Here is a 25,064-nt window from a genome sequence, read left to right on the forward strand (position 1 = left end):
TATCACGCAATTTTTTTTCTGATTGAAACAAAAAAAATTATACTATTTTGGTCCATTATCCAGATTGATCTTAAGCGTAATCGTAGTATGATTAAGATCATTCACTAATTCGTTCGAAAGAAAATAATTTCATTCATACTTCGACGTTATACAATATGTACATTACTACTGTCAAACCACCATATTTGTTTTATACCAAATACCTCAATTTAATCTGAATTTACGGTACAGTGTAGCCCGTCGTTTGTTTTCGCGCCACTATCAGCCGAACGCGCGACTCAATGAACAAGAGCTTACGAGCTGAGTGGCAGCGACACACGGACAGGTTCCAACCTTCTTTGTTTATTATTGTAAATGTTTTACTCGACTCAGTTCATGCTCTTACTAATTTAAAATGAGTTATCCAGATTTTTATAACGCATACGTCAAAAGATACGTCTATAAGGCGAAGAAGTCCTGCCACGACAATGTGATAAAATTATGATATACCTCGAAGCAAAAATTCCCGAAGACAGAAGAGTTAATACATCACATTAAACATGAGATTGAACGGCTTCTCAGGGAATCCACTGAGAGAAAAGTTCGGTCTACTTTAGCATTCCTTCAAAAGGTAGGTTAAATATATATGTTTTTAAGAAAATACTTTTTTTATAATATATAAAGTTTATTGTTACATTTAATAGCATAAAAAAAAACTGAAACAGTGAAATTCTTGATAAAATATGCTAAAATCATAACTACAAAATATTGGCGCGGTCATTTCCTTCAATGTTTTCACATAATTCAAAATCAGCTTCTTGTGATCAGCGATGATGTGGATGAAGCTATGTCGAACACTATACCATCTAACGTACGTCCCACTCCAGCACAAGATACTATGAAGAAACAGATTGCTAAGCTGCATATGGAGCTTGACCTAAGTGCTGCAGCGCACGCCGGAGTGATCTGCATATGATTCTTCACGACCGTTTTCTGCCAACTCAATACCCTATCACTCAGGTTGATGGACGTTTGACAATTTCGGACTTTAAAGAACATGACCAGCTAAGCAAGCGCGTATGTTCCGCAAAGTGCGACCCTCACGGATTGTCACAAGACGAGCTAATGAGTTACTGTGCGCAAGCGTCAACTGAAAATCATATGGACATGTTGGTCCCAATCGTCTCTCTTGAAACCGCGCATGATTCTCCATGGACTGAATTAGAGTAGATATTTTTTTTTAATCGCAGTAGTTACGATTTAAGTCTTCTATTGTTAAATTTTTATTACACTTATAACTCTCAGCAATATTGATTACTAGTCTTAAATAGTCGTAAATAAAAGCACGGAGCAAATTTTTTTTTTCTTTTTACAATAACAATCCAACGCGTTTACATAAGAAACCCACATTTTGAAAAATCTCACGTGAGATTGGGGGATGGGGGAGGGGGTTGAATAAAATCTCACGACATCTCACCAGGGGGGGAGGGAGGGTAAGAAAATAAAAAAAACACCTCACGTAATTTATGGACGCTCCCTTATCTGATTACCAGGAAAGTGAGATTCCATCAGCAAACTGAGTGTCGCACCTTTCCTCTCCGTGAAGAAGCCATCAGATTTTCTAAGTGACCCCAGCTTTGCGGTTGGGTCCCTTTTCAGGATCCTAACCAATTTCGCCGTGTCACTCAGAGATTCAATACCGCTGCAGAATTCCCTAAATGAGGCTCTTTTCGATTCCCGAATAAGCCTCTTGTAGTTCTTCTGTACATCACGGTATCGCTCCCAGCCCTCTGCAAGATTAGTCTTGAGGGCCCGGTTTAGAAGTTTTCTCAACTCACGCCTCAACATCTGGAGCTCTCGATTCCACCAAGGAACGGGAGTCCGGCTAGGGAGAGTTCGAATTGGACAGGCTGACTCAAAACATTCAGTTACGACAGAGTTGAGTTTCTCAACAGCCGCCTCAATAGCTTGTTCTTTTCGAAGTCTTGGTGGCGGAACGTCAAGGTCCCGCAACACCTCCCTAAACTTCTGCCAGTCTGTTTTACTTGGGTTTCTAGAGGGCAATGGCATTTGTGAATCATCGCCACACTGAAACTCAATATACCTGTGGACCGAGCACGAATCTTCGGCAAGGACTCTCCAGTTCTTGATTGACCACCCAAGTTTTGAGTTTGATAGGGTGAGATCAATCACCTCCTGCCTTCTAGCTGTTACAAACGTTGGCTGTGAGCCCTTTGGCAATAGGACGCGACAAATTCGAATAGTCGAGAGCCCCGTCTATTGCACTTGCTGCTGCCCCAGATTGTATGCTGGGCATTAGCATCGCAACATAGGATGAGGCCCAGATTGCGCCGCTCACAGAACCTCACGAGACTAGTAGCCTTCCCGGGTGTTGACCCTTCCAGAGCATCGTAAGGAAAATAAGCAGATGCAATCACAAACTTCGACCATCCGCGTCTACCTCTATAACACACCTCAGCCGCTACCAGGTCTTGGCAACAGAAATGCTTAAGACCTGTCACTGTGAGACGGGATGATACTATAAGACCGGCCCTAGGTCTGCTCGAACGCCTGTCATATAATAACGTGGCCCCTTTTAACGCACTTAAGACACAGTGACGGCCCCTAAAGACCCAGGGCTCTTGCACTGTTGTTATGTGGGGTAATATGTGCAGCTGGGTAAGCCCTCTACATACTAGTGCAGCGGCTTTGGAATGCTGCAAGCTAATCTGCGCCACCATCAAGGGACGGCAGCTACAGGAACCGTCCGACCCAATCATTTGGGAAAGACGTGAAAGCTGACCGTCCCAAAGAAGAGACTCGGACGGTTCCCGTACCGTGAGCCCATGACATCAACACTGGCCTCATCCACTCGCACAACATGAGCAGCCCCTTCCTTTCCATCTCGGTTTTTTCTCTTAGTGTACGAGAGGACTCGCCAAAGCCTTGTGTTGATGCCTGGATTCTGGGCACGTGGACAGGATAGGTCATCCGCTGTAGACAGGTCTGGATCCGGAATCCAGCAGATTGACTTCCTGAGGAGTACACTCTTCTCGCCGTAGACGGCGAAGCGAGTTGGCCCCATGGGAGCCACGGTCCTGATCCACTCGAAGTTGGCCAGAGACGCGCACGTCCCCTTTATGGTGCCGTCCTTTGTCTCATAACACTTCGCGTTGGCTTCGGGACCGGAGGCAATAGCCTGACGCATCAGCTGACTTTTGCAGTATTTGATTTCTGCATCCGTCAGCTGATGGTCAGGCCCCAGTTTCCCAATCACAGCCACAGGTCGTGGGCCAGCAGCCTTCTCGCTATAGGATGGCTTGGCCGCACCCTTGGATGTGCTTCGGCGAAGGTCCAGCTCCCGATTCTCCACTGACGAAGATTTCGCCGGGCAGACAACTGTGCTGGACATTTTGTTGAGGCGCCGATAGGGACGTGGCTCAGCAGAACCTTTTCCCGCCACATTGACTGGCGCCAAGACCGCGCTCGTGCCTTGGAAGGTCGTGGTTCGACCATTGGCGGCAACCGCAGGCCAGGGAGGTGTGCTGCTTTCAGCCACCGTCTTTCTCCGCTTACCTCGAGAGCGAGACAACTTGGGAGTGCCCGTGCCCACCGAGGATTCGGTAGCTTCCGTGGGTGACACTTCCGCTGACCGAGGCCTTTTGGAAGACACAGACTCAGAGGGACCTGCAGAGCTGCATGAGGATTTCTCCCGCATGAACCTTGCCCGCCGCTTTCTTCTCTTCCTCCTTGCCACGCTCTTCGATTTCCCGGCTTCTTTGGGAGGTCGAGCAGCCACCGAAGAGACCTCACAACTCAGGCCCTCCGAAGCAAGGAAACGTTTCTCAGACTCTGAAGGAGAGGAGATTGCGATAGCGACCCCCGTCTCCTCCAGGATGCGCTCTCGCTCGTAGAGCTGAGAGACTTGGGTAATGGTTGGGGCTTCCAGAATCCATGCCCCTGCCGCCGAAGTGGGTGGATTGCCACTTGTGTGGATTCCACCTGGAGTAATAATACCATTGTTTTCCATTACCTTTTGGTTTTTTCGGGACTCCTCCCTAGCCAGTTTGATTCGCGGATGGCACCCTGATTCTATGCCAACTTTGAGTCATCACACGAGTGTTGAACCAACCCCATCAGGGAAGGCCACTCTTGTGATGCCAGGGCTTCCCTATCCACCACCTGGGACGCGCCTGATGGGAGATCATGCAACTCCACACGGGAGTAGCATTTCAAAGTATTAAGAATGAATAAAAATATATGAACAAATTAAAAGGTTATTATTAAGAATGTAATAAGCTTAATCTAGTTGTGGTGTCCCCACAGTACTCCACTCCTTGTTACAGGGTGTGGGAATAATGCTGCCTTTAACCGATCAATGGAGATATTCACCTTGTTGTCGTTGATGCTCACAGTGAAGTATTAAGGATAACGTTCTAACACTTTGTCTGGTCCTTTGAAAGGTGGCGTTAATGATCTCTAACAAAAACTTGATCGCACGTCGTAAGATTAGTGTGCACAAAGGATTTTTCTTTTGTGTGCCAAGTAGTGTCAACTGGGCAAATATTTCTCATGACATGTCGAAGATGTGTTTCCATTTCCATTTCCCTGGTAGGTCGGCTGCCATCTATAGAAAACTGCGATGGTAAACGTAAGGTTGTTCCAAAAACTAATTCAGTCGGGGATGTTCCAATGTCAATCTTGAATGAACACCGAAGTCCTAATAATATAAGCGGTAAAAACCTTGTCCATCGTTCGACGTTATGACATAATTTGCACAATAATTGGCGATTTTAGAGTCCGATACCATCGCTCGTTGGTTTGCGGATGATAAGCAGTTGTGCGTAGATGCTTTATGCCAAGACATTGTAAAAGTTGTTGAAATAAGGAACTTTCGAATTGATGCCCAAGATCTGAAGTTATGTCAATTGGAACGCCAAAGGGCGCTATCCAGATCTCTATCAAGGCTGCTGCTACAGTCGGGGCCGTGCTGTCCGGTATTGCTATCGCATCTGGCCATCGAGTGAAATGATCAATTACGGTGAGGCAGTAGCGCTTACCGCCAGATAACGGAAACGGCCCTACGATGTCTATATGTAAATGTGAAAAACGTCGGTTCGGACATTCACGACGTTTGAACGGTGACACGCTATGTCGGCCAATTTTGTTACATTGGCACTGGATACAGTGCTTTGCAAACTGGCGACTATCCCGTTGTATACCAGGCCATCAACTTTGACGTTGCTCGGTCATCAACTTTGGCGTTGTTCGCATGCCTGGATGCGAAATGTTGTGTGCTGCCCACAGTACTGCCTGACTAAACTTTTTTGTTACAAAAGGTCGTATGCGGCCAGTTGAGCTGTCACAATAAACTCTCTTCGAGCCTGAATGTGGAACATAGCATGTTAGTTTAAGTGAATGATTTACTTTACCATTTAAATAGGATTGGATCATTGTTGGCTTGGTGATCGGCTAGATCATCGTAATTAATCCGCTCCGCTGTTATGGACTCTATGCGAGATAGGAGGTTTGCCATAATGGTTTGTTGACCCAGAACATGCCGAATGTCCGTTGTAATTTGAGCGACGAAGTCTAATTGACGAGCTTGACGATCGGAGGTCGGTGTAAACGAGACAATCTCGTCTTTCTAGCACTAAACGAAATTGGCGTATTGTACGGAATATCGCAGTAAGTTCTCTATCGTAAGTGCTGTATCGTTGTTTAGCCTTTGAAAATGATCGTTGGAAGATACCTAATGGTTGAAGCGTTTTGTTGACAACCTTGTGTAGAACAGCGCCACTGGCTTTGTCCGAAGCATCTACCCATAAAAAAGTGTCGTGTTAGGCATCGGATGGGCAAGTAAGGTGCACTTTGCCAGGCTTTCCTTACATGCTGGCGAATGCTTTTATCAGATCAAGCTAGCACTGTTTTATCGTTGCGTATGTTCGTTGCGCAATCCAAATGTCATGTGTGTAAATTCGTATAAACCGAATGATGTTGCAGTCTTACAAACTTTTTCTTGGTAAGTGCGGATCTGGTCGAAGGCTCTCAGCAAATCGATTTTCGAAGACATTATTTTACCTGCAAGTATGTGTGTAAAGTCGTGCAGAAAGGGCAATGGGTATCTGTCGGGTACTGTAACTGAATTTAAGGCGCGATAGCCGCTACATGGCCTCCAGGACCCGTCAGCCTTGCGGAGCATGTGCAGTGGGCTTGCCCAATTACTGCTGGATGGTCTACATATTCCCAGTTTCATCAAAAGCTTAAATTCAGGCTGCGCGGCGGCCAGTTTTTCTGGAGAAAGACGTCTCTGTCGGGAAAAAACTGGTTGACCTGTAGTGATGATGTGGTGGGCAACTGTAGACTTTGCAATGGTTTCGACATGCGGCTGTCGAGTGATATCGGAAAACTCTTTAAGTAAGTCTGAAAAATTTAAGCTTGCATTAACGGTTGACATACTTGTCGGGTTGACTTGAATGGCGTTGAGTTGAGCAACTGAACACAGTAAGTACTCGTAGTTGAAAGTACTTTTTCAGTCTAGCAAACATCGTCCATTAAGATCGGGTAGCAAGTCGTAATAAGATAAGAAGTCGGCACCGATAAAAGCTTGAGTTACGTCAGAAATCACAAAACTCCAACCAAATTCCCTTCGCAGGTTTAGGTTAAGGTTTAGAATTGTTTCACCAAAAACTTTAATTGGTGTACCGTTCGCGACAAACAGTTTCATATCCGATGGTGTTGCTCTAACCAATTTCGAATATTTTGGTATCGTACCTGTAGACACGTCTGCACCTGAATCGATTAAAAAATATATTTTTGTGGACGTATCAAATATATGCGTACATTTTTTAACGTCTGGACCGAATTTTCTGTGATACCAACACCTGTCATCAGAACCGTTTTCTGACTTTCGATGGCGTGCTGGTGTTTTAGAACGTGAACAGTAATGGGCTTTGCCGTTATCTAACGCTTTATCGTGACGCTGAGTAAATGTAGCTATTTCGGTCCTGAGATCTAAATCTGAGTCGACAATGGAGTCGGCAATCTTTAATTTTTCGGATATCGGTACGTTGGTTGCTATAATAGCTGCTTGCGCATATGCAGGCAAGCGGTTCACTCAAAGCAGAGCCGGCAGCACGCTTCATCTCATTGAAAAGGTCGCTAGGACGGCGATCACCTAATGGCATTTCGCGAAGTACGCGCTGCAACCGGCGTTGCTGACTTTCAGTGAGATACTCTGTCAACTTTGTGCGTACGTACTGATATTTTCAGTACCAATTTAAGCTGTGGTATTCTAGCAGCGACAATGTTGCATTTCGCATAATTTGCAATGATGCCCGACGCTTCGAACCAGAAGTCAAGTGAATAGAAGTACGCTTCAATATTATCTTCCGATAACATTGGGAGCGGGATGCGTGGAATGCATGAAGTAGCCGGAATTGATTCTTCTCGTCAAGATCCAGTTGGCGGTGGTAGTGTATCGTCTAAAGACATTTAATTAAATATGAAATGTGCAGATTTACCGTTCAGGGTCACCAAATTCTGGGTGCTTGTGAATAGCGAAAACGATGTGTTCACTTGTACGGCTCGATCCAAAAAGAACGGGACCGAAAATTATTTCGTTTATTAGAAGTCAAAAAAAATTGCAAAGTCACACATGGTTGTATTAAGAATGACTAAGTGTATATGAACAAGTTAAAGGATAATTATTAAGAATGTAATAAGCTTAATCTAGTTCTGGTGTCCCCACATATAGGTACATATATATATGTAAGTAATAAGATAGAGTCACAATCACTTAATTTTTGCCAAACGAGCATATTGATGCGGTCGGTCGGGTGAAAAGAAGAGGAAGGGCGAACCGTTGTAACAAGTTCAGGACGCGAGAAACAATGTCTTTGCTCGTATACACAAAATGGAATCGACACGAAGTACATGCGAATGCGTCGATTTGTCTTTACCAAAGCACTAAGCAAGCGTACGGTAAATGTATTTACATATATATAATCATGAATACATTTGTATGCACGCACTAACGCCAATTTTGATGCTATGGCAAAATATTGATTTGCCAATTGATTGACTTTTGTAGGATTATTATATAAAATATTTTACTTAAACCACCAACGTTAATATTTGAAGAAAGGTAACACTTAGCTGTCATCTGATTTGACAGAAAATTAGTTTTATTCTTCCGCTGAACGAAAATGGTTGTGTATACGCTCAAAGAACGCTAGGAAATATTGCGACATTACTTTGAAAATCATGGTAATATTGCAGAATGTGTACGAAAATTACGTACGGCAATGGCAAGAAGAAAAGCACCGAATGAAGCGTATGTTAACAAGCGAAATTGCCGCATTTGGGGCTCAGAAAACCCGCGCGCACTCGAAGAAAAGCCGATGCATTCACAACGAGTCGCCACATTGACGCCGTTGGATTATTATCTTTGGGGTGCCGTCAAAGACCAGTGTTATGTCAACAAACCAGCAACAATTGATGCACTGAAGACCAACATACGCAATGTCATAGCTGAAATACAGCCGCATACAATCGAAAATGTGTTGAAAAATTGGACCGATCGTACGGGAGGCAGCCATATGAATGAAGTTGTGTTTCATCATTAACCGGAAGGACTGTACTTCAAAATAAAAAAACAGTTTGGAAAAATATCGAGTAGTTTCTTTTTTATATTTAGCATTTTTAATTCCGTAAAGTTATATGGCGGACCCTGTATATGTTTGAATTTATCAATAAAGGTTAATAAAATATATTTATTTAGCAAATAATACTTACAAAAACAAAATACAGGGTGGCTGATGAATTTTGCTACATTAAGAAACTCAAATAACTTTTTTTTTAATTAGTGTATGGAATTCATTTATTTTTTTTTTCAAGTTGAAGGTCATTAAATTTTATTAAATGTAGCTTAACTATTGTAGTTTTAAAAATAATTGAATTTAAATGCCCCCCATGCTCGTTGACACAAGTGCGGCATCTTAGTAAAAAGTTGTTCATTGCTGCTTTGAGAGTTGCGACAGGAATAGCCGCAATTGTTGCCCGAATGGATTGTTTTAGTTCATCCAAATTTGTTGGCTTTGTTTTATAAACTTCTTGTTTACATAAACCCCACAAGAAAAAGTCAGGTGCAGTAAGGTCAGGCGACCTGGGGGGCCAACGAAATTCGGAGTTTCTTGAAATCAGTTTACTGGGCAATTTTCGTCGCAACTCTGTCATAACAGTCTGGGCTATGTGAGACGTTGCCCCATCTTGTTGAAACCACACAGAGTTGAAAGGAATTCTCTTTCGGCGTAGTTCTTTCAGCATTTTCAAATAACGGTCTCCAGTAACGGTAACGGTGTGACCATTTTCTTCAAAAAAATAAGGCCCGACAATACAGCGTGAAGAAACCGCACACCACACTGTCATGCGAAGAGGATGCAATTCCGTCTCGTGGAGTATCTGTGGGTTAGAAGTACTCCATATTCGACAATTTTGTTTGTTCACATTGCCGTTTAAATCGAAATGGGCCTCATCAGACATGAAAAGGCAGTTTAACATGTTTTGGTCTTCTTCCACCATTTGCAGGATCTTCTGGCAAAATTCCAAGCGAATCGGCAAGTCTGTTGCATTCAGTTTGTTAACCATTTGAATTTTGTAGGGAAATAAGTCTAAATCTTTGTGCATTATTGTTTGCAAAGACTGTCGGCTGACACCAAGTTGAGCAGATAAGCTTCTTGTTGAAACCCTTGGATTGCTTTGTATAGCTGCAGCTACAGCAGCGATCGTTTCCTCCGTCCGAACTGGTGGGTTTCGATGATAAGGCCTTCTTGCGACTGTTCCTTGCTCAGCAAAATTATTCACCAGTCTCATTATGGTCCATCTGCTCGGGGGATCGCCGCCAAACATCCGCCTGTACTCTCTCTGTACCAAAACTACGGACTCCAGTGCGTGATAGCGGCGGACTATCCAAATTCTTGTTTGCGTGTCCCAGTTATCCATTTCAATAAATTTTAAAGATCAATCTGCAAATTAAAACAAAAATGGAACAATTTTTTTGGTAGCGGCTTTCATCAGCCACCCTCTACCTTTATAGGCGCAGAACCAGCATTCTAAAATGTTCTTTAATACAACTAAACTTAATTCATTCATAAACGTAAGCGCATATTTCTCAAAGCGAGGCTGGATCATTCCTAAAACGAGCCCACCACATCTTCCACCTGAGCTGTACATAAGCCTATTTTTCTTGGGGATGACAAAAATATTTGGTGTACCGTCAATTTTTGTCGTGGCAAGTGTGAACATCTTCGTATCGACATATGTATGCACATACATATGTGTTGAGTCCGTCTATGCATTTAATTTAAGTTTTAATTTTTATAATATTACTTAAGGGTTAATGTCAGCAATGTAAACACTTAATCGCTTTTGTTATATTCTATTTTATGCTATATCCTTTGTTCTTACATGTATGTACGTGCGTAGGTACATATTGCTGTTTAATTAGGTCTTTGAACTTAGATTTTATTTACTGCTTTGTTATTCATCCCGCAATTACCGCATATCCTTTTCTTACACGTATGTACATGCGTAGGTACATATTGCTGTTTAATTAGGTCTTTGAACTTAGATTTTATTTACTGCTTTTGTTATTCATCCCGCAATTACTGCATATTTTACCGCTTATGTTTTTACCGCATAACTTACCGCTTTAGAGAATGCATATAAATGCAACCGCGCTAATTGTTAAATTATAATATAAGAATCTATTTGAAACGAAACGGTGTGTTTTTCTTTAAGCGATCCGCGTCAACATTTTTGGTCCTTCGAGCCGGATTTGAACCAGCGACCTATGGCAGCATAGCGGCCAGCAGTGTGGAGCAAAGGCGGATTTTCTAAGCTTAAAAAATGGCTGAAGTTGAAGAGAATGTTGGTGAGGAGGACGCCGAGACACTATTAGAGACAAACGTTGTTGCCACAACCGAATTGCCTGAAATTAAGCTTTTCGGTCGCTGGTCATGCGACGATGCCACCGTAAATGATATCTCTCTACAGGATTACATTTCCGTCAAAGAGAAGTTTTCACGCTATTTGCCCCAGTCTGCTGGTCGCCATGCTGCCAAACGTTTCCACAAGGCTCAGTGCCCTATTGTAGAGCACAACGGTAAAAAACTGATGGCTTGTCGTATTGTGAAACACTCCTTCGAAATCATACACCTGTTGACGGGCGAGAATCCACTTCAGATTCTTGTTAGCGCCATCATCAACTCTGGACCCCGCGAAGATTCGACCCGTATTGGACGTGCTGGTACTGTGCGTCGCCAAGCCGTCGATGTTTCACCTTTGCGTCGTGTAAACCAAGCGATTTGGTTGTTGTGCACTGGTGCACGTGAAGCTGCGTTCAGAAACATCAAGACCATTGCCGAATGCTTGGCTGATGAATTAATTAATGCTGCTAAGGGATCCTCTAACTCCTATGCCATCAAGAAGAAGGATGAGTTGGAACGTGTCGCCAAGTCCAACCGATAAGCTCTTCAATTCCACGCTCATTTTTGTGTACATTTTATAAACTTATTGAATTACAAAGATGATATATTGAATAAAAAGAAAATATTCAAGGTAAAAAAAAAAAAAATAATATATATATAAGTAACCAGTGAATAAAAAAAAGAGGAGCTCTAGTGCCTTGATTTGTGCGTGATAGCAGTGCGAGTATCGTCCTTCAAATCTACAAGAAAAAAATGTCGAGCTCGGTAAAAACACGCGACTCTGCACTTAACGCCATTAAGCGGTATATGGCCAAGAGTACGGACGATGCTTTTACAATGGATGCAGAAAGCATAAAAAGTTATATGCAACTGCTCAGTGAACAGTGGACTCGCTTTAATAGCGCTCAAGATGCGGTCGAAATTTCGTGTGGAAGTGACAATGTAGAAATTGAAGAAAGTGTGCGAATTCAAGCTGAGACGTGGTACTCTACGGCTTTAGCAAATTTCAATCGCTTACAGAAGTGTCGTGCCGAAGCGCAATCCGCGTCCGTGACAACGCCTGTGTCTGCAGCAATACGGCTGCCAAAGATGGAGCTGCCTAAATTCTCTGGGGACTCCACGGAGTGGATCGGTTTTTTTTACGCATTTTCTACCTTGGTCGACTGTAATGCCGCATTGTCAAATGGTCAAAAACTTCACTATCCTCGTAGTTGTTTAAGGGGTGACGCGTTAAAAATCATAAGTGGGTTTAAGATATGTGATGTTAACTATGAAGAAGCTTGGGACCTACTAAAATCGCGTTATAAGGTCATGCGCGTTATAGTTGAAGGACATTTTAGAGCTATGGCCAACGTAAAGAGGGCAGCTAGTGATACCGCCGACGCAATTAAGGGAGTGATCGACGCCTTCCAGCAACACATACGCGAGCTTAAGGCTTTGGGACGCCCAGTGGAATTTTGGGACGATTGGCTAGTGTACGAACTAGTCAATAAATTAGACTTCGAGACACGAAAGCAATGGGAGCTATCACTCGTCACTGATGAGCCTCCGTCATTCGAACAGCTCCACGTTTTTAGAAGTTAGATGTCGTTCTCTATCAATGCTATCATCGTCAACGGTATTAGTGCCAGCTAAGGGTAAAACCGCGTCGGTGTGTAAGTCTACGAATGTGTTTCACGCAGTGCAAGATCAGAACAGCACGGGCTGTACATTTTGTAACGGGCCACACAAAATATACAGTTGTGAAAAATTCCGGGACCTTGACGCAAACGGTAAATCGAAACTTGTGAGAGAATCGCGCGTGTGTATGAACTGCTTGAGTTCAGGCCATTATAAGGCAAAGTGTAACAGCACATCTGCATGCAGGATTTGCCATCAACGCCATCACACGCTGTTGCATAATACTGCCGCTACAACTAACGCTACAACCGTTGCTCATTTCGTCAACAGCGCCTCTCTTAGGCCTTTCTCCCCCGCCGCAGCCGTCATGCATCAAACGAACGCAACCGTTTCATCCGCTAACGGTCCTTCCACAGACATCGCTGCTGCCTGTACGTCTTCATATTTGAATGCCAATCCCAACCAGCCTCATCCAAGAGAAAGGACTGTGCTGTTGGCAACCGCCTTGGTACGCGATTGCTCTGGTCATTGGAAACCCGCTCGCTTGCTGTTTGATTCTGGTTCGCATGCTTCCTTCGTAACCGAGTCATGTGTACAACGCTTGGGATTACCGCGAAGAGGGTCCGCAATATTGATTTCTGGAATTGGTTCCTCCCAAGGGATACGCTCTAGAGGTGAAGTATTACTTTCATTATCATCTCATTTTTCAGCCCAATGCTTTACTGTTGACGCATTGATTCTGCCTAAAATCACAAGTGATTTGCCAACACAGCCCTTGAAGGTGTCGGCGTGGCCGCACATACAAGATCTACTTTTAGCCGATCAGCACTTCATGAAACCCGGGCGTATCGATATCTTGGTCGGAATGGACGTCATGGGACAGCCCCTCTGCTCGGAGATTCGTAAGGGGCCACCCGGTACGCCCATGGCTCAACGAACGGTTTTCGGTTGGACACTCTTTGGAAATGTCGATGGATCCGAATCCACTTCGCTCGGCTTACAGTCTCTGCATTGTGAAGTTCATTTAGATCGAGCGCTCACTAGACTTTGGGAGTTAGAAGAAGCACAGAAAAAGGCCTACCTCACCTACGAAGAACGCTATTGTGAAGAGCTTTTCAAAAAAACGCACAGAAGGTCACCTGACGGTCGATTTATAGTAGAGCTGCCGCTGAAATCTGACGTACCCTTGGGAGCATCACGAAGTTATGATGTTCGAAGTCTACTAAGCATCGAAAAAAGACTTGCGCGAGATGACGACCTACGCCAACGCTACAATGAGTTCATGCAAGAACTCATCGACATGAAGCACATGGAACTTGCACCACCGCCAACGGATCAAACGTTCTATATGCCGCATCACCCCGTTGTAAAAGAGTCAAGAGTCACGACTAAATTGAGAGTGTTCAATGCGTCCGCCAAAACCACCACCGGGAATTCGTTGAACGATGCCTTATTTGTTGGTCCCCAATTGCAACCTGATTTATATTCAATTTTAACCCGTTTCAGAACACATCGCTACGCAGTAACCGCGGACATCGCGAAAATGTACCGCCAAATATGCATGTCCACGAAAAACCTCGATCTACAACGCATTGTCTGGCGTCGTGACCCGACGTTACCCATAAAGGATTATCGCATGTTGCGCGTTACTTATGGTGTTGCCGCTGCGTCGTACTTAGCCGTTAAATCGCTACAACAAACCGCAAAATATTCGTCACACATTTGTGAGAAGGCTGCTGCCGTCATCCATAAGGACTTTTACATGGATGATCTCCTCACTGGTGCGTCTTCTAAAGAAGAGCTGCTATGTTTACAACGAAACGTCTCCGAAATACTGAAGGAAGGGGGCTTCGAACTTCGAAAATGGGCGTCTAATTGTGCGGAACTTTCTGAAAATGTTTCGAATGCATCGGAAAATATATCACACTACCTAGTCGATAGTAAAGATGTCCATGCCTTGGGCCTGATATGGAATACAGTGGAGGACTACTTCACGTTCTCAGTTAATCTGAATCAACCACCCACTGTTTTAACGAAGAGAACCTTCTTGTCTGATGCTAGCACGCTTTTCGACCCACTGGGTCTGCTCGCTCCAGCGACCATAAGGTCAAAAATGTGGTTTCAGGAGATCTGGCGTATGAGTGTCGGTTGGGATGACGTTGTTCCAGACTGCATCGCAGCACAGTGGCGACAACATCGCTCGGAATTACTACTGCTATCGAGTTTGAAGATAAGTCGCTGGTTTGGCTCAGGAGCAGGTGAGTCGTTCACTGAGCTACATATTTTCGCTGACGCTTCCGAACGCGCTTACGCGCTTAATGTACGCGCGCACATTACACAACGACGGCAGTATTACTGTTGTGCTGATCTCGTCGAAGACTAAGGTAGCACCACTTAAAACAACAACCCTGCCACGCTTAGAATTGTGCGCTGCACATATTGCTGCTAAATTGGCGCGAAGCGTGTTACATAGCTGGGGTGATCTCCGCTATCCGATCTATGCTTGGACTGACTCAACTATTACATTGGCATGGCTTCAGGCGCATCCTAGTAAGTGGATAACTTTCGTTGCCAATCGCGTTGCTGACATCCAAGAAGTTTTACCGCCTGAATGTTGGAACCACATCCGCTCTGAACAGAATCCAGCAGATTGCGCTTCTAGAGGTGTAACTCCGTCCGAACTACTGCATCAAAAACTATGGTGGTCTGGTCCTGAATTCTTAAAAGGTCCTGATCATTTCTGGAAGCTATCGCCTTCGCAACACACAACTCAGTTGGGCGTTCGTAGCAAGGTCGTCGCCCATGCTACGAGCTCAGATGACCACTGGCCGGTATTGATGAGATATTCATCGTATTCCAAGCTGCGCCGCATCATTGCTTACGTGTTAAGGTTTTTCGTCAACGCTCGTGTTAAGACACGAATCAACGCTGCTAAACGGGTCGGTCCTCCCTGCTGTCAAGAGCTATCCGAAGCTGAACTGCGCTTGATAAGGTATACACAATCACTGTATTTTTCTAATGAAATTTCTCTTTGTAACAGAAGAAAGCCGATTCCGCTTCGGAGTAGTATTTTGACATTGCAGCCATATCTCGATGGGAAAAACGTCTTGCGAGTAGGAGGTAGGATCAAGAACGCTGAAGTAGCTGCTGATGTAAGACATCCGATTATCCTGCCAAAAAACTGCCCACTTGCGAAACTGATCATTCGCGATATTCACGAAATTACATTACACGCTGGACCCCGCATCATGCAAACCATCCTGCAACGTCGATATTGGGTTATTGGCGCCCGCAGCCTAATTCGTAGCACATATCGCAAATGCGTAAAGTGCACCTGTCTCAACCGCAATCTCGCCGCATAATCAATGGGGGATTTACCTGCGATCCGCACCACCTACGCACGCTGTTTCATCCACGCTGCTGTCGATTTTGCTGGACCATACTCTTACAAGTTCACTCATGGGAGAGGAGCGAAAGCCACCAAGGGTTATATTTGCGCTTATTTGCATGTGCACCGGGGCGATGCATTTAGAGTTTATCGGAGATCTATCAACATCGAGTTTCCTCAATGCCTTTAAAAGATTTGTAAGCCGCAGAGGTTTTTGCAAGGTCATTTCTTCTGACAATGGGACGAATTTCGTCGGGGCCGAGAAGGAGCTTCGAATTGCGTTTGAAAGGTGTATGGCTGATACCAAACTCCGTTCGTTTTTTGCAGACTCTAACATCGAATGGCGTTTCAACCCTCCGTCCGCGCCTCATATGGGAGGGGTATTGGGAGATTGGCATAAAAAGAGTCAAATATCATCTGAAACGTGTTATGAGCGAAATTCTTCTGTCCTACGAAGAGTTCAACACACTGCTAACAGAAGTAGAAGCCTGCGTCAACTCCCGCCCACTCTGTGACAATTCTGCAGCCGCTGGTGATGTCGAGGTACTTACACCTGGCCACTTCATTGTCGGTGAACCGCTTAAATCTATCCCGGAGCCTGAGGGTCAAGGGCTCTGTGGAAATCTGCGTCAGCGGTGGCAAGCGATCTCTGCCATGAGACAGCATTTCTGGCGCCGTTGGAGAGACGAATATCTCGTCAACTTGCAACGTCGTACCAAGTGGCTTCGCCCTTCACGCAACATCGAAGAAGCTGATGTAGTTGCAGTCTTCAACGAGCCTACCCCTCCGACGAAGTGGACGCTGGCACGTGTTATTAAATGCCACCCTGGCGCCGATGGACGCGTGAGAGTGGTTACGCTGAAAACTCCGCATGGCGAATTAGTTCGGCCCATAGTAAAGCTCTGCCCTTTACCAACGAAAGGAGACTTATTTCACGAAGAAACTACTAATTCATCATAAATGTTATTAAGCTTTTCATATTTTTCTTTCCTATAATTTGTAATTTTCTATATTGAACTTATTGAGATAGTTCAAGGGCGGCGGTATGTTGAGTCCGTCTATGCATTTAATTTAAGTTTTAATTTTTATAATATTACTTAAGGGTTAATGTCAGCAATGTAAACACTTAATCGCTTTTGTTATATTCTATTTTATGCTATATCCTTTGTTCTTACATGTATGTACGTGCGTAGATACATATTGCTGTTTAATTAGGTCTTTGAACTTAGATTTTATTTACTGCTTTGTTATTCATCCCGCAATTACCGCATATCCTTTTCTTACACGTATGTACATGCGTAGGTACATATTGCTGTTTAATTAGGTCTTTGAACTTAGATTTTATTTACTGCTTTTGTTACTCATCCCGCAATTACTGCATATTTTACCGCTTATGTTTTTACCGCATAACCTACCGCTTTAGAGAATGCATATAAATGCAACCGCGCTAATTGTTAAATTATAATATAAGAATCTATTTCAAACGAAACGGTGTGTTTTTCTTTAAGCGATCCGCGTCAACAATATGTATGTAAATATGTCTTCTCGATGCGCGACAGAATGGCGACAGTCGTAGCGAATGGTGATTGTTTAAGCTGCTGTGTATCAAGTGCGCGCAGAATCATACACTAATGATGTTAACAAAAGCCATCGTTAGCTTAAAACAAGTTACCGTCATCGAAATTTCGTATTATTGAAAATTTAAAATTTATTCCTTTTTGTTTTCTTATAGAAGATAAATACTTAATTAAAATATATCTTCACGTATGGGATTGCCTAATTAACAAAAATAGTACGAAATAAGTAATATAGAAATTAACTTTGTAACCAGATTGGTGTACTATGCACTCCCGCCTACGCTTGACATTACAACATTCACGACCCTCCTACCCTCAAGGGAAGAGTGGAAACGGGAGGATGTAAGACAGAGCGAGTCTATCCATGTATACACAGATGGCTCAAAGCTCGAGGGTAAGGGTAGGCGGAGGTGTATACTTCGAACATCTGGGGATCTCCTTCAGTTTTCGGCTCCCCGACTACTTTAGTGTCTTTCAGGCCGAGCTGATGTCAATAACTGAAAGCCGAGACACTGGTACAGTGTGATGCGATATCTGGAAATGACATCTGATGCTTTCCATTTAAATTCAACCGGGCTATTCGGGTCATGTTCTTCGATTTCGATGTAACTTAAATATGTTGCTCTCTGGTCAAAATAATGAGACACGTATTTTTTTGTTCGCCCGAAAAAATTTTTTTTCAAGAGTTATCGGCAATTTTGTTTTTCGCCTCAAACTCGATTTTTTTTTAATTAAATAAGAAAATTTTTTTTTTAAATGCCCATAACTTAGTCAAAAATGAACCGATTTTAATAATTTTGGGTTCAAAATGATCGTAATTACATATACAAGCGACTTCATGTAGAAACAATTGCAAAAAAGTAGTTGAAATTTTTTTATTTAGCAAAAAAGAAAAAAAATTGAAATTTTTTCGAAATTCAATATTTCAAAAAGTGTATTTTTTTTTTTTTATAACTTTTTCCAAATCAAAAGGACATCTCAAACATTAATTGAGCTGCATGCCTAGTAGCTAAAATGAGTTGTTTTTGAGTAATGAATTTTTGAGTAAACACCCTGTTTCGCACTTTTTGTTTTTCGCAAAATAAACAATTTTCAACTACTTTTTTGCAACTATTTCTATATGAAATCGCTCGTGTAAGTAATGACGATCATTTTGAACCCAGAATCATTCAAATCGGCTTATTTTTGACTAAGCTATGAGCAATTAAAAAAAAATTTCTTCTTCTTCTTGTTTCTACATGAAGTCGCTTGTGTATGTAATTACGATCATTTTGAACCCAAAATTATTAAAATCGGTTCATTTTTGACTAAGTTATGGGCATTTAAAAAAAAAATTTTCTTATTTAATTAAAAAAAATCGAGTTTGAGGCGAAAAACAAAATTGCCGATAACTCTTGAAAAAAAATTTTTTCGGGCGAACAAAAAAATACGTGTCTCATTATTTTGACCAGAGAGCAACATATTTAAGTTACATCGAAATCGAAGAACATGACCCGAATAGCCCGGTTGAATTTAAATGGAAAGCATCATCTACATTTTCACTGACAGCCAGGCGGCGATAAACTCCCTCACAAAACAGTCGACAACCTCGAAGGAAGCCATGAGGATAATATGGGTTCCTTGCCATCGCGACATTGAGGTTAACTGTAGAGTCGTTGAACTAGCGAGACTCGGCACCAAGTTGACCGATGAGTACATAGACAATGACATAGGCACACCCTTACAAACATGTAAGCTACTTATTCTTGAAGAAATCGTAAGATGGCGTAATGAAGCCACCTGCAAAATCGCCCAACAACTGTGGCCGACTCTCAGTGCTAAACGCACAGAATCTTTGTTAAGCCAAAATAGGCACAGTCTTAACACACTGATTTCAGTCATAACGGGACGTTGTCTAATAGGAAGGCACGCCCAATGGATGGGTGTGCAAGCACATGACTTCTGTAGAAGTTGTCTTGATGAGGAAGAGACAATCTCTATCCACACGGAGATTTGCTATTCTAGGAAGACAATTTTTTAATGAATTGGAAGATCTCAGTTCGGCAGAAATAGGAGGTATTCTAAAATTTTTGAAAAGCACACACTGGATTTAGAAGAAATAGTGAAAGCTCCCCACGCGGCATCAGGTTAAAAAAGTCACACGACAGCGAGTCACGCTGCCTGAAACCTCGTTGTGTACCAAACGGCTCGGAGAAGTCATTTCCAATTTTGTTATTTGCAACTTTTAATCTATTTTTAACACTTATATCCTCTTTGTACCGTTTTATGGTGTACTGTAGATCGATCGGCTTCGATTTAGAATTTCAGATATTTTTTTGGGTTTCGTAATGATGAATTACGAATTTGCGTATTTCAATAAAAATAAAAAAATAAATAAAAACAAAGTGTACAAGCAAATTATTAGAAGGCAAGATGAGTGTGCGGCACTCTCCCACGCGGAGAGGAAAGCAACCCGCGAGTGAGCCTGTAACAAAAACAATAACTTTTGAAACTGTGAGTACTCCGGCAATTACGCGCGCGAATTCTATGCAAAAGAAAGCAAACGAAATAGAGACAGCCCTCTCTATTAACTCTGCAGGATTACCGCAAAGCGTAGGGAGCGTCAACCTTCAAGCTCAGCCGTTTAATGGCTGTTTCACAACGTGCGTGAGCACAAACGGAATGCAAACAACAACCACAACCAACTCATCATCAACAACGACATCAATTCTGTACACTAGTACTGCAACAACAACCGTATCAAACAAACCATTGCTTGCCATCTCCCCACCTCCTTATGTACAACCTCACGCTTTAAATGACCAGCTTCCCATAAAGAGATCACGAAACTCACCTATAAAGTCCTCAACTTTGTCAACCACCAACAAAAAACAAAAAATAACAACGAACTTGAGCCAAAGCAAATTATCAAACTACTGGCTAAGCGGCGATACAAAGTCCACAAACAAATTTGCATCTCTTGCTATTGAGGACGAAAATGAAAACAACGAAACAAATACACAAGCGAACAGTGGGCAGAACTCGGTTACTAATGCTCAAAATTTAAATAGCGAAAAAAATAAAAATATCAATAACAAACCACCACCAATATATGTGCAAGGTGTGGAATGCATCAAGTCATTAAAAAATGCTTTAAGTGCAATAGCAAATAGCAATTTTGTCCTAAAAATCCTAAGAAATAATGAAGTACGAGTACAAGCAAATGACTTAGGAACGTACACTCAAATACCTGAAATGCCAAAACAAAAAGGAACAAAACTGCATACTTTCAAACCAAAAAATGAGAGGGGGTTTAAAGTAGTATTACGCAACATGCATCCTTCTGTGGACCAAGAAGAAATAAAGAGTGAATTAAGAGAAAAAGGTCATACAGTCACAAATATTATATATTTAATATAACACAAAGAACAACAAAAAAACCATAACCACTATTTTTTATTGAACTGGAAACAAATACTAATAATATAACAAAGACATTTACAACATAGACAAATTAGTGCACTGCATCGTATCGTTTGAGGCGCCACATCATAAACGGATAATTGCACAATGCACGAAATGTCAGAAGTATGGACATACAAAGAGCTATTGCACAAGAGACTCAGTATGTGTAAAATGTGCAGGAAAACATTTAACAAGCGAATGCCACAATCCAACCATTCAAGTGAAATGCGCACTATGTGGAGGTAATCATACCGCCAATTATGGAGGTTGAATTAGTTTTAAAGGTGACACACAGATGGCGCTATTTATCACTTTATCGCGTTGGCAATACTGAATATATATTCATGACAAAGCCTCATCCCTAGGCTTTGTTTATCAGTATCTGTCATTTCGCTGAAGTATAAGCAACGCACTGTTTTCGTGCTCCGAGTATGTCAACTTTCGTGCCGTCGAAACGCAATTTGCGGGAAGCTTTGCTTTTCTGCTTCAATTTGAAAAAAAAAAAAATACAGCCCAAGCCCGTGAATTGCTGCAGGAGGCCTACCCAGACCATACTCCGTCGATTTCAACATGTGAGTACTGGTTTCGACGATTCAAAAGTGGTGATTTTCACACCGAAGGCAAGGAGCGTCTTGGCCAGACCAAAAAGTTCGAGGACGCGGAATTGGGGGAATTGGTAAACGAGGACTCGTGCCAAACCAAAGAAGAGCTTGCTGAATCATTGGGCGTTGATAAATCAACCGTTTGCAAGCGTCTAAAAGCGATGGGAATGATCCAAAAGCAAGGACATTGGGTCCCGTACGAGTTGAAGCTGCGCGACGTCGAACGGCGATTTTTTACGTGCGAATTGCTGATCGAGCGACAAAATCGGAAGGGTTTTTTGCATCGGGTGGTGACTGGCGACGAAAAATGGATCCACTACGATAACCCAAAACGCAAAAAATTATGGGGTTTGCCCGGCCACGCATCAACGTCGACGGCCAAGCAGAATATTCACGGCAAGAAAATCATGCTCTGCATTTGGTGGGATCAGGTCGGCGTCGTATATTTTGAGCTGCTCCAACCGGGCGAAACAATCACGGAGGATCGCTACCGACTGCAATTGATGCGTTTAAGCCGGGCATTGAAAGAAAAACGGCTGGAAACGGTAAAAAGGCACGACAAGGTTATTTTGCAACATGACAACGCTCGGCCGCATGTTGCTCAACCTGTCAAAAAATAGCTTGGAACGCTTGGCTGGGAAGTGTTACCCCACCCGCCGTATAGTCCAGACATAGCTCCCTCCGATTATCATTTGTTCCGGCATATGAGTCTCGATTTGGCGGACCAGCGGTTCTCCTCGTACGAGGCTACCAAAATATGGGTTGAGTCGTGGATAGCCAAGCAGCGGCCAGAATTTTGGAGAAACGGCATCCGGAAATTGCCCGAAAGATGGGCGAAAGTTGTAGCTAGCGATGGCCAATATCACAATAAAGCCCCAAATCTTCGAAAAAAACCTTTAAAACTAATTCAACCTCCCATACAAAGGCTGCGAAATATATAATACAAAGCCATAAAAATTCAACGATTTCCACCTTTACGCAAAAAGGAAGTCATAACAAACCAAAACACAAACATCACAAAATCAACAATAATACCAGATATAAGTTATGCTGATTCGATAGCCTCATCAAATCCACAGGTAATAGAACCAGAACTAACTATCAAACCTCAAAACAACAAAGATATTGATGAACTCAAAGACATTATAAAAACTTTAATCACTCAAATGACTAATATGATGAACATAATTACAATGCTAATAAATAACTCGAATGGACGAAAGTAATAACACAAAAATTCTTATCTGGAATGCAAATGGACTAAATCGGCAATATGTAGAACTGAAGTGGTTTTTAATTGACAGAAAAATTGATATTGCGTTAATTGCAGAAACACATTTAACAGACCAAAGTTATTTAACATTTCCCGGATATAAATTATATGCAACTAATCATCCCGACGGAAAAGCTCATGGAGGAACAGCCATTATCATCAAAACAAACATAAAGCATACTGAACGACTGCCCTATGTGTCACCTCACATCCAAGCAACGTCTATACAAATTGTTGACAACAATGGACCCATATCAATATCTTCCATCTACTGTCCACCACGATACTTGATAAAGACGGATCAATATGATGATTACTTTAAGACATTAGACAACAGATTCATTGCTGGAGGAGACTTAAACGCAAAGCCAGTCAGTATGCAGGCTCAAGGTTGACTAATAAAAATATATATAAGTATATATTTAATTAACGCAATCCATAAAAAAAATTGCAGGTTTATAAGTACGGGTGAACCAACTTACTGGCCTACGGATGTTAAAAAAATTCCAGATTTAATCGACTTCTGTATAACAAAAAATATTAACCGTAAGCAACTGAAGCTTAAATCAAGTTATGAACTATCTTCTGACCACTCGCCGATAATACTTAACTATACATCAAAAATTGACCCTATAGAGATAACACCCCAAATATTTACAAAGAGGACTGACTGGGATGAGTATCGAAAACACATCTCCCAACAACTCATGCTAAATACACCTTTGAAAACACAACTTGACATTGAGCGTAGCATCATACATTTTAATGGCATATGTAGTTATTGACGCAGGATTCAGATTCACACCGGAGCAAAAATATAGCGCATAAAACACTTCAAATGACATTTTTATTAAGAAGCAAATCAAAGAAAAAAGAAAATTGAAAAAAAGATGGCAAACAACCAGATCTCCTGCAGACAAACAGAGGCTAAACTTAGCTACAAAAAATTTGAAGGCTTGTTTATGTGACATAAAAAATAAGGAAATTGAAAAATATCTAAAAAATTTAACTCCTACACATGACACAAATTATTCCTTGTCGAAATGTACAAAAAAACTTAAAAACCAGATAAAGCATCAACCCCCACTAAGAAAAGATGACAACACATGGGCTTTTACAAATGATGAAAAAGCAGCGACATTGGGTAATTATTTTGAAAATGTCCTATCGAACGATGAACATAAACAAATTGACACGATTAGTAATGTTAATACTGATACCATCACAAAAATAAGAAAATCAAGCACACAAGAAGTGATATTATGCATAAAAACTCGAATTAAACATAAAAAAGCACCCGGATATGATTTGCTGACAGGTAAAGCACTTACGGAGCTACCAATTGAGGCTTACCTATTTCTTAGAAACGTATTTAATGCAATGTTTCGCTTACAATACTTCCCAAAAGTATGGAAAGTCGCAGAAATCATTGCGCTACCAAAACCGGGTAAAAACTCAACAGCTTTAACTTCATATCGACCTATAAGCCTACTTCCGAGTATATATAAAATTGCAGAAAAACTTTTACATGACAGAATTACCCCAATACTTGACACGAAAAACATCATTCCAAATCATCAATTCGGTTTTCGAAAAAAACACTCAACTATCCAACAAATACATCGAGTTACACAAAAAATAATTTCAGACATGGAAAATAAACGAGTATTATTATTATTATTAGAAGGCCATTACGCACGGCGACCAGAGTTGATCTATTGTGAAAGGCCTATTTTGTAACCCTAGAGTTTTAGGCTTTTTAGAAATTTTAGCACAGTTTTGGGTTTGTTGTTCCAAAGATTGCATGGAGATACTACGATACCACCAAGGTGGTGAAGTCTTTGTCTGCCCAACGCAGGACATTCACAAAGCACATGTTCTGAGCTTTCTATGTCCATTTCGCAAAAGCGGCAGACATTGGTCTCGGATAGACCAATATTATTTAGATGGCACCTCAGGCTGCAGTGACCTGTAAGGTATCCAGTTAAAAGACGCAGATCTACTCTGTTTAGTGAGGGAAGTTTGTCAGATATTCCTTTGTTGGGACTTAGGAATAGTTTAGCTTGACGCTGACCGGCACAGTTTAGCCAGTGTGCGGCAAGTTTTCTTTCTTCCCACTTCCTAAGGAATTCATTTATGTGGCCTTTTGTTAGTCCACAGAAAGGCTCAGGACCAGTAAGTTGCATATCCGGA

General features: G+C 42.2%; 3 protein-coding genes across 3 annotated transcripts; all 3 read left to right on the forward strand.

Moving 5' to 3' along the window:
• Nucleotides 1-10,887: 10,887 nt before the first annotated feature.
• Nucleotides 10,888-11,597, forward strand: LOC129250117 (40S ribosomal protein S5a-like). Its single transcript, XM_054889762.1, has one exon. The coding sequence runs from the start codon at nucleotides 10,888-10,890 to the stop codon at nucleotides 11,506-11,508; it is 621 nt and encodes a 206-aa protein (XP_054745737.1). The 3' UTR covers nucleotides 11,509-11,597.
• Nucleotides 11,598-12,567: 970 nt separating this feature from the next.
• Nucleotides 12,568-14,970, forward strand: LOC129250118 (uncharacterized). The gene has a single exon (XM_054889763.1). It carries the CDS (start codon nucleotides 12,568-12,570, stop codon nucleotides 14,968-14,970), a length of 2,403 nt encoding a protein of 800 aa, XP_054745738.1.
• Nucleotides 14,971-16,212: 1,242 nt separating this feature from the next.
• On the forward strand, nucleotides 16,213-16,935 carry LOC129250119 (uncharacterized). The gene has a single exon (XM_054889764.1). The coding sequence runs from the start codon at nucleotides 16,213-16,215 to the stop codon at nucleotides 16,933-16,935; it is 723 nt and encodes a 240-aa protein (XP_054745739.1).
• The last annotated feature ends 8,129 nt before the right edge of the window (nucleotides 16,936-25,064 follow it).

Source organism: Anastrepha obliqua, chromosome 6 (genome assembly GCF_027943255.1).
Source record: "Anastrepha obliqua isolate idAnaObli1 chromosome 6, idAnaObli1_1.0, whole genome shotgun sequence".
In the NCBI taxonomy this organism is placed as follows: Eukaryota; Metazoa; Arthropoda; class Insecta; order Diptera; family Tephritidae; genus Anastrepha; species Anastrepha obliqua.

Bases quoted from the DNA above. Each gene is read 5' to 3' on its own strand.
- LOC129250117 (XM_054889762.1), top strand. From the start codon at position 10,888: ATGGCTGAAGTTGAAGAGAATGTTGGTGAGGAGGACGCCGAGACACTA.
- LOC129250118 (XM_054889763.1), top strand. From the start codon at position 12,568: ATGCTATCATCGTCAACGGTATTAGTGCCAGCTAAGGGTAAAACCGCG.
- LOC129250119 (XM_054889764.1), top strand. From the start codon at position 16,213: ATGGGACGAATTTCGTCGGGGCCGAGAAGGAGCTTCGAATTGCGTTTG.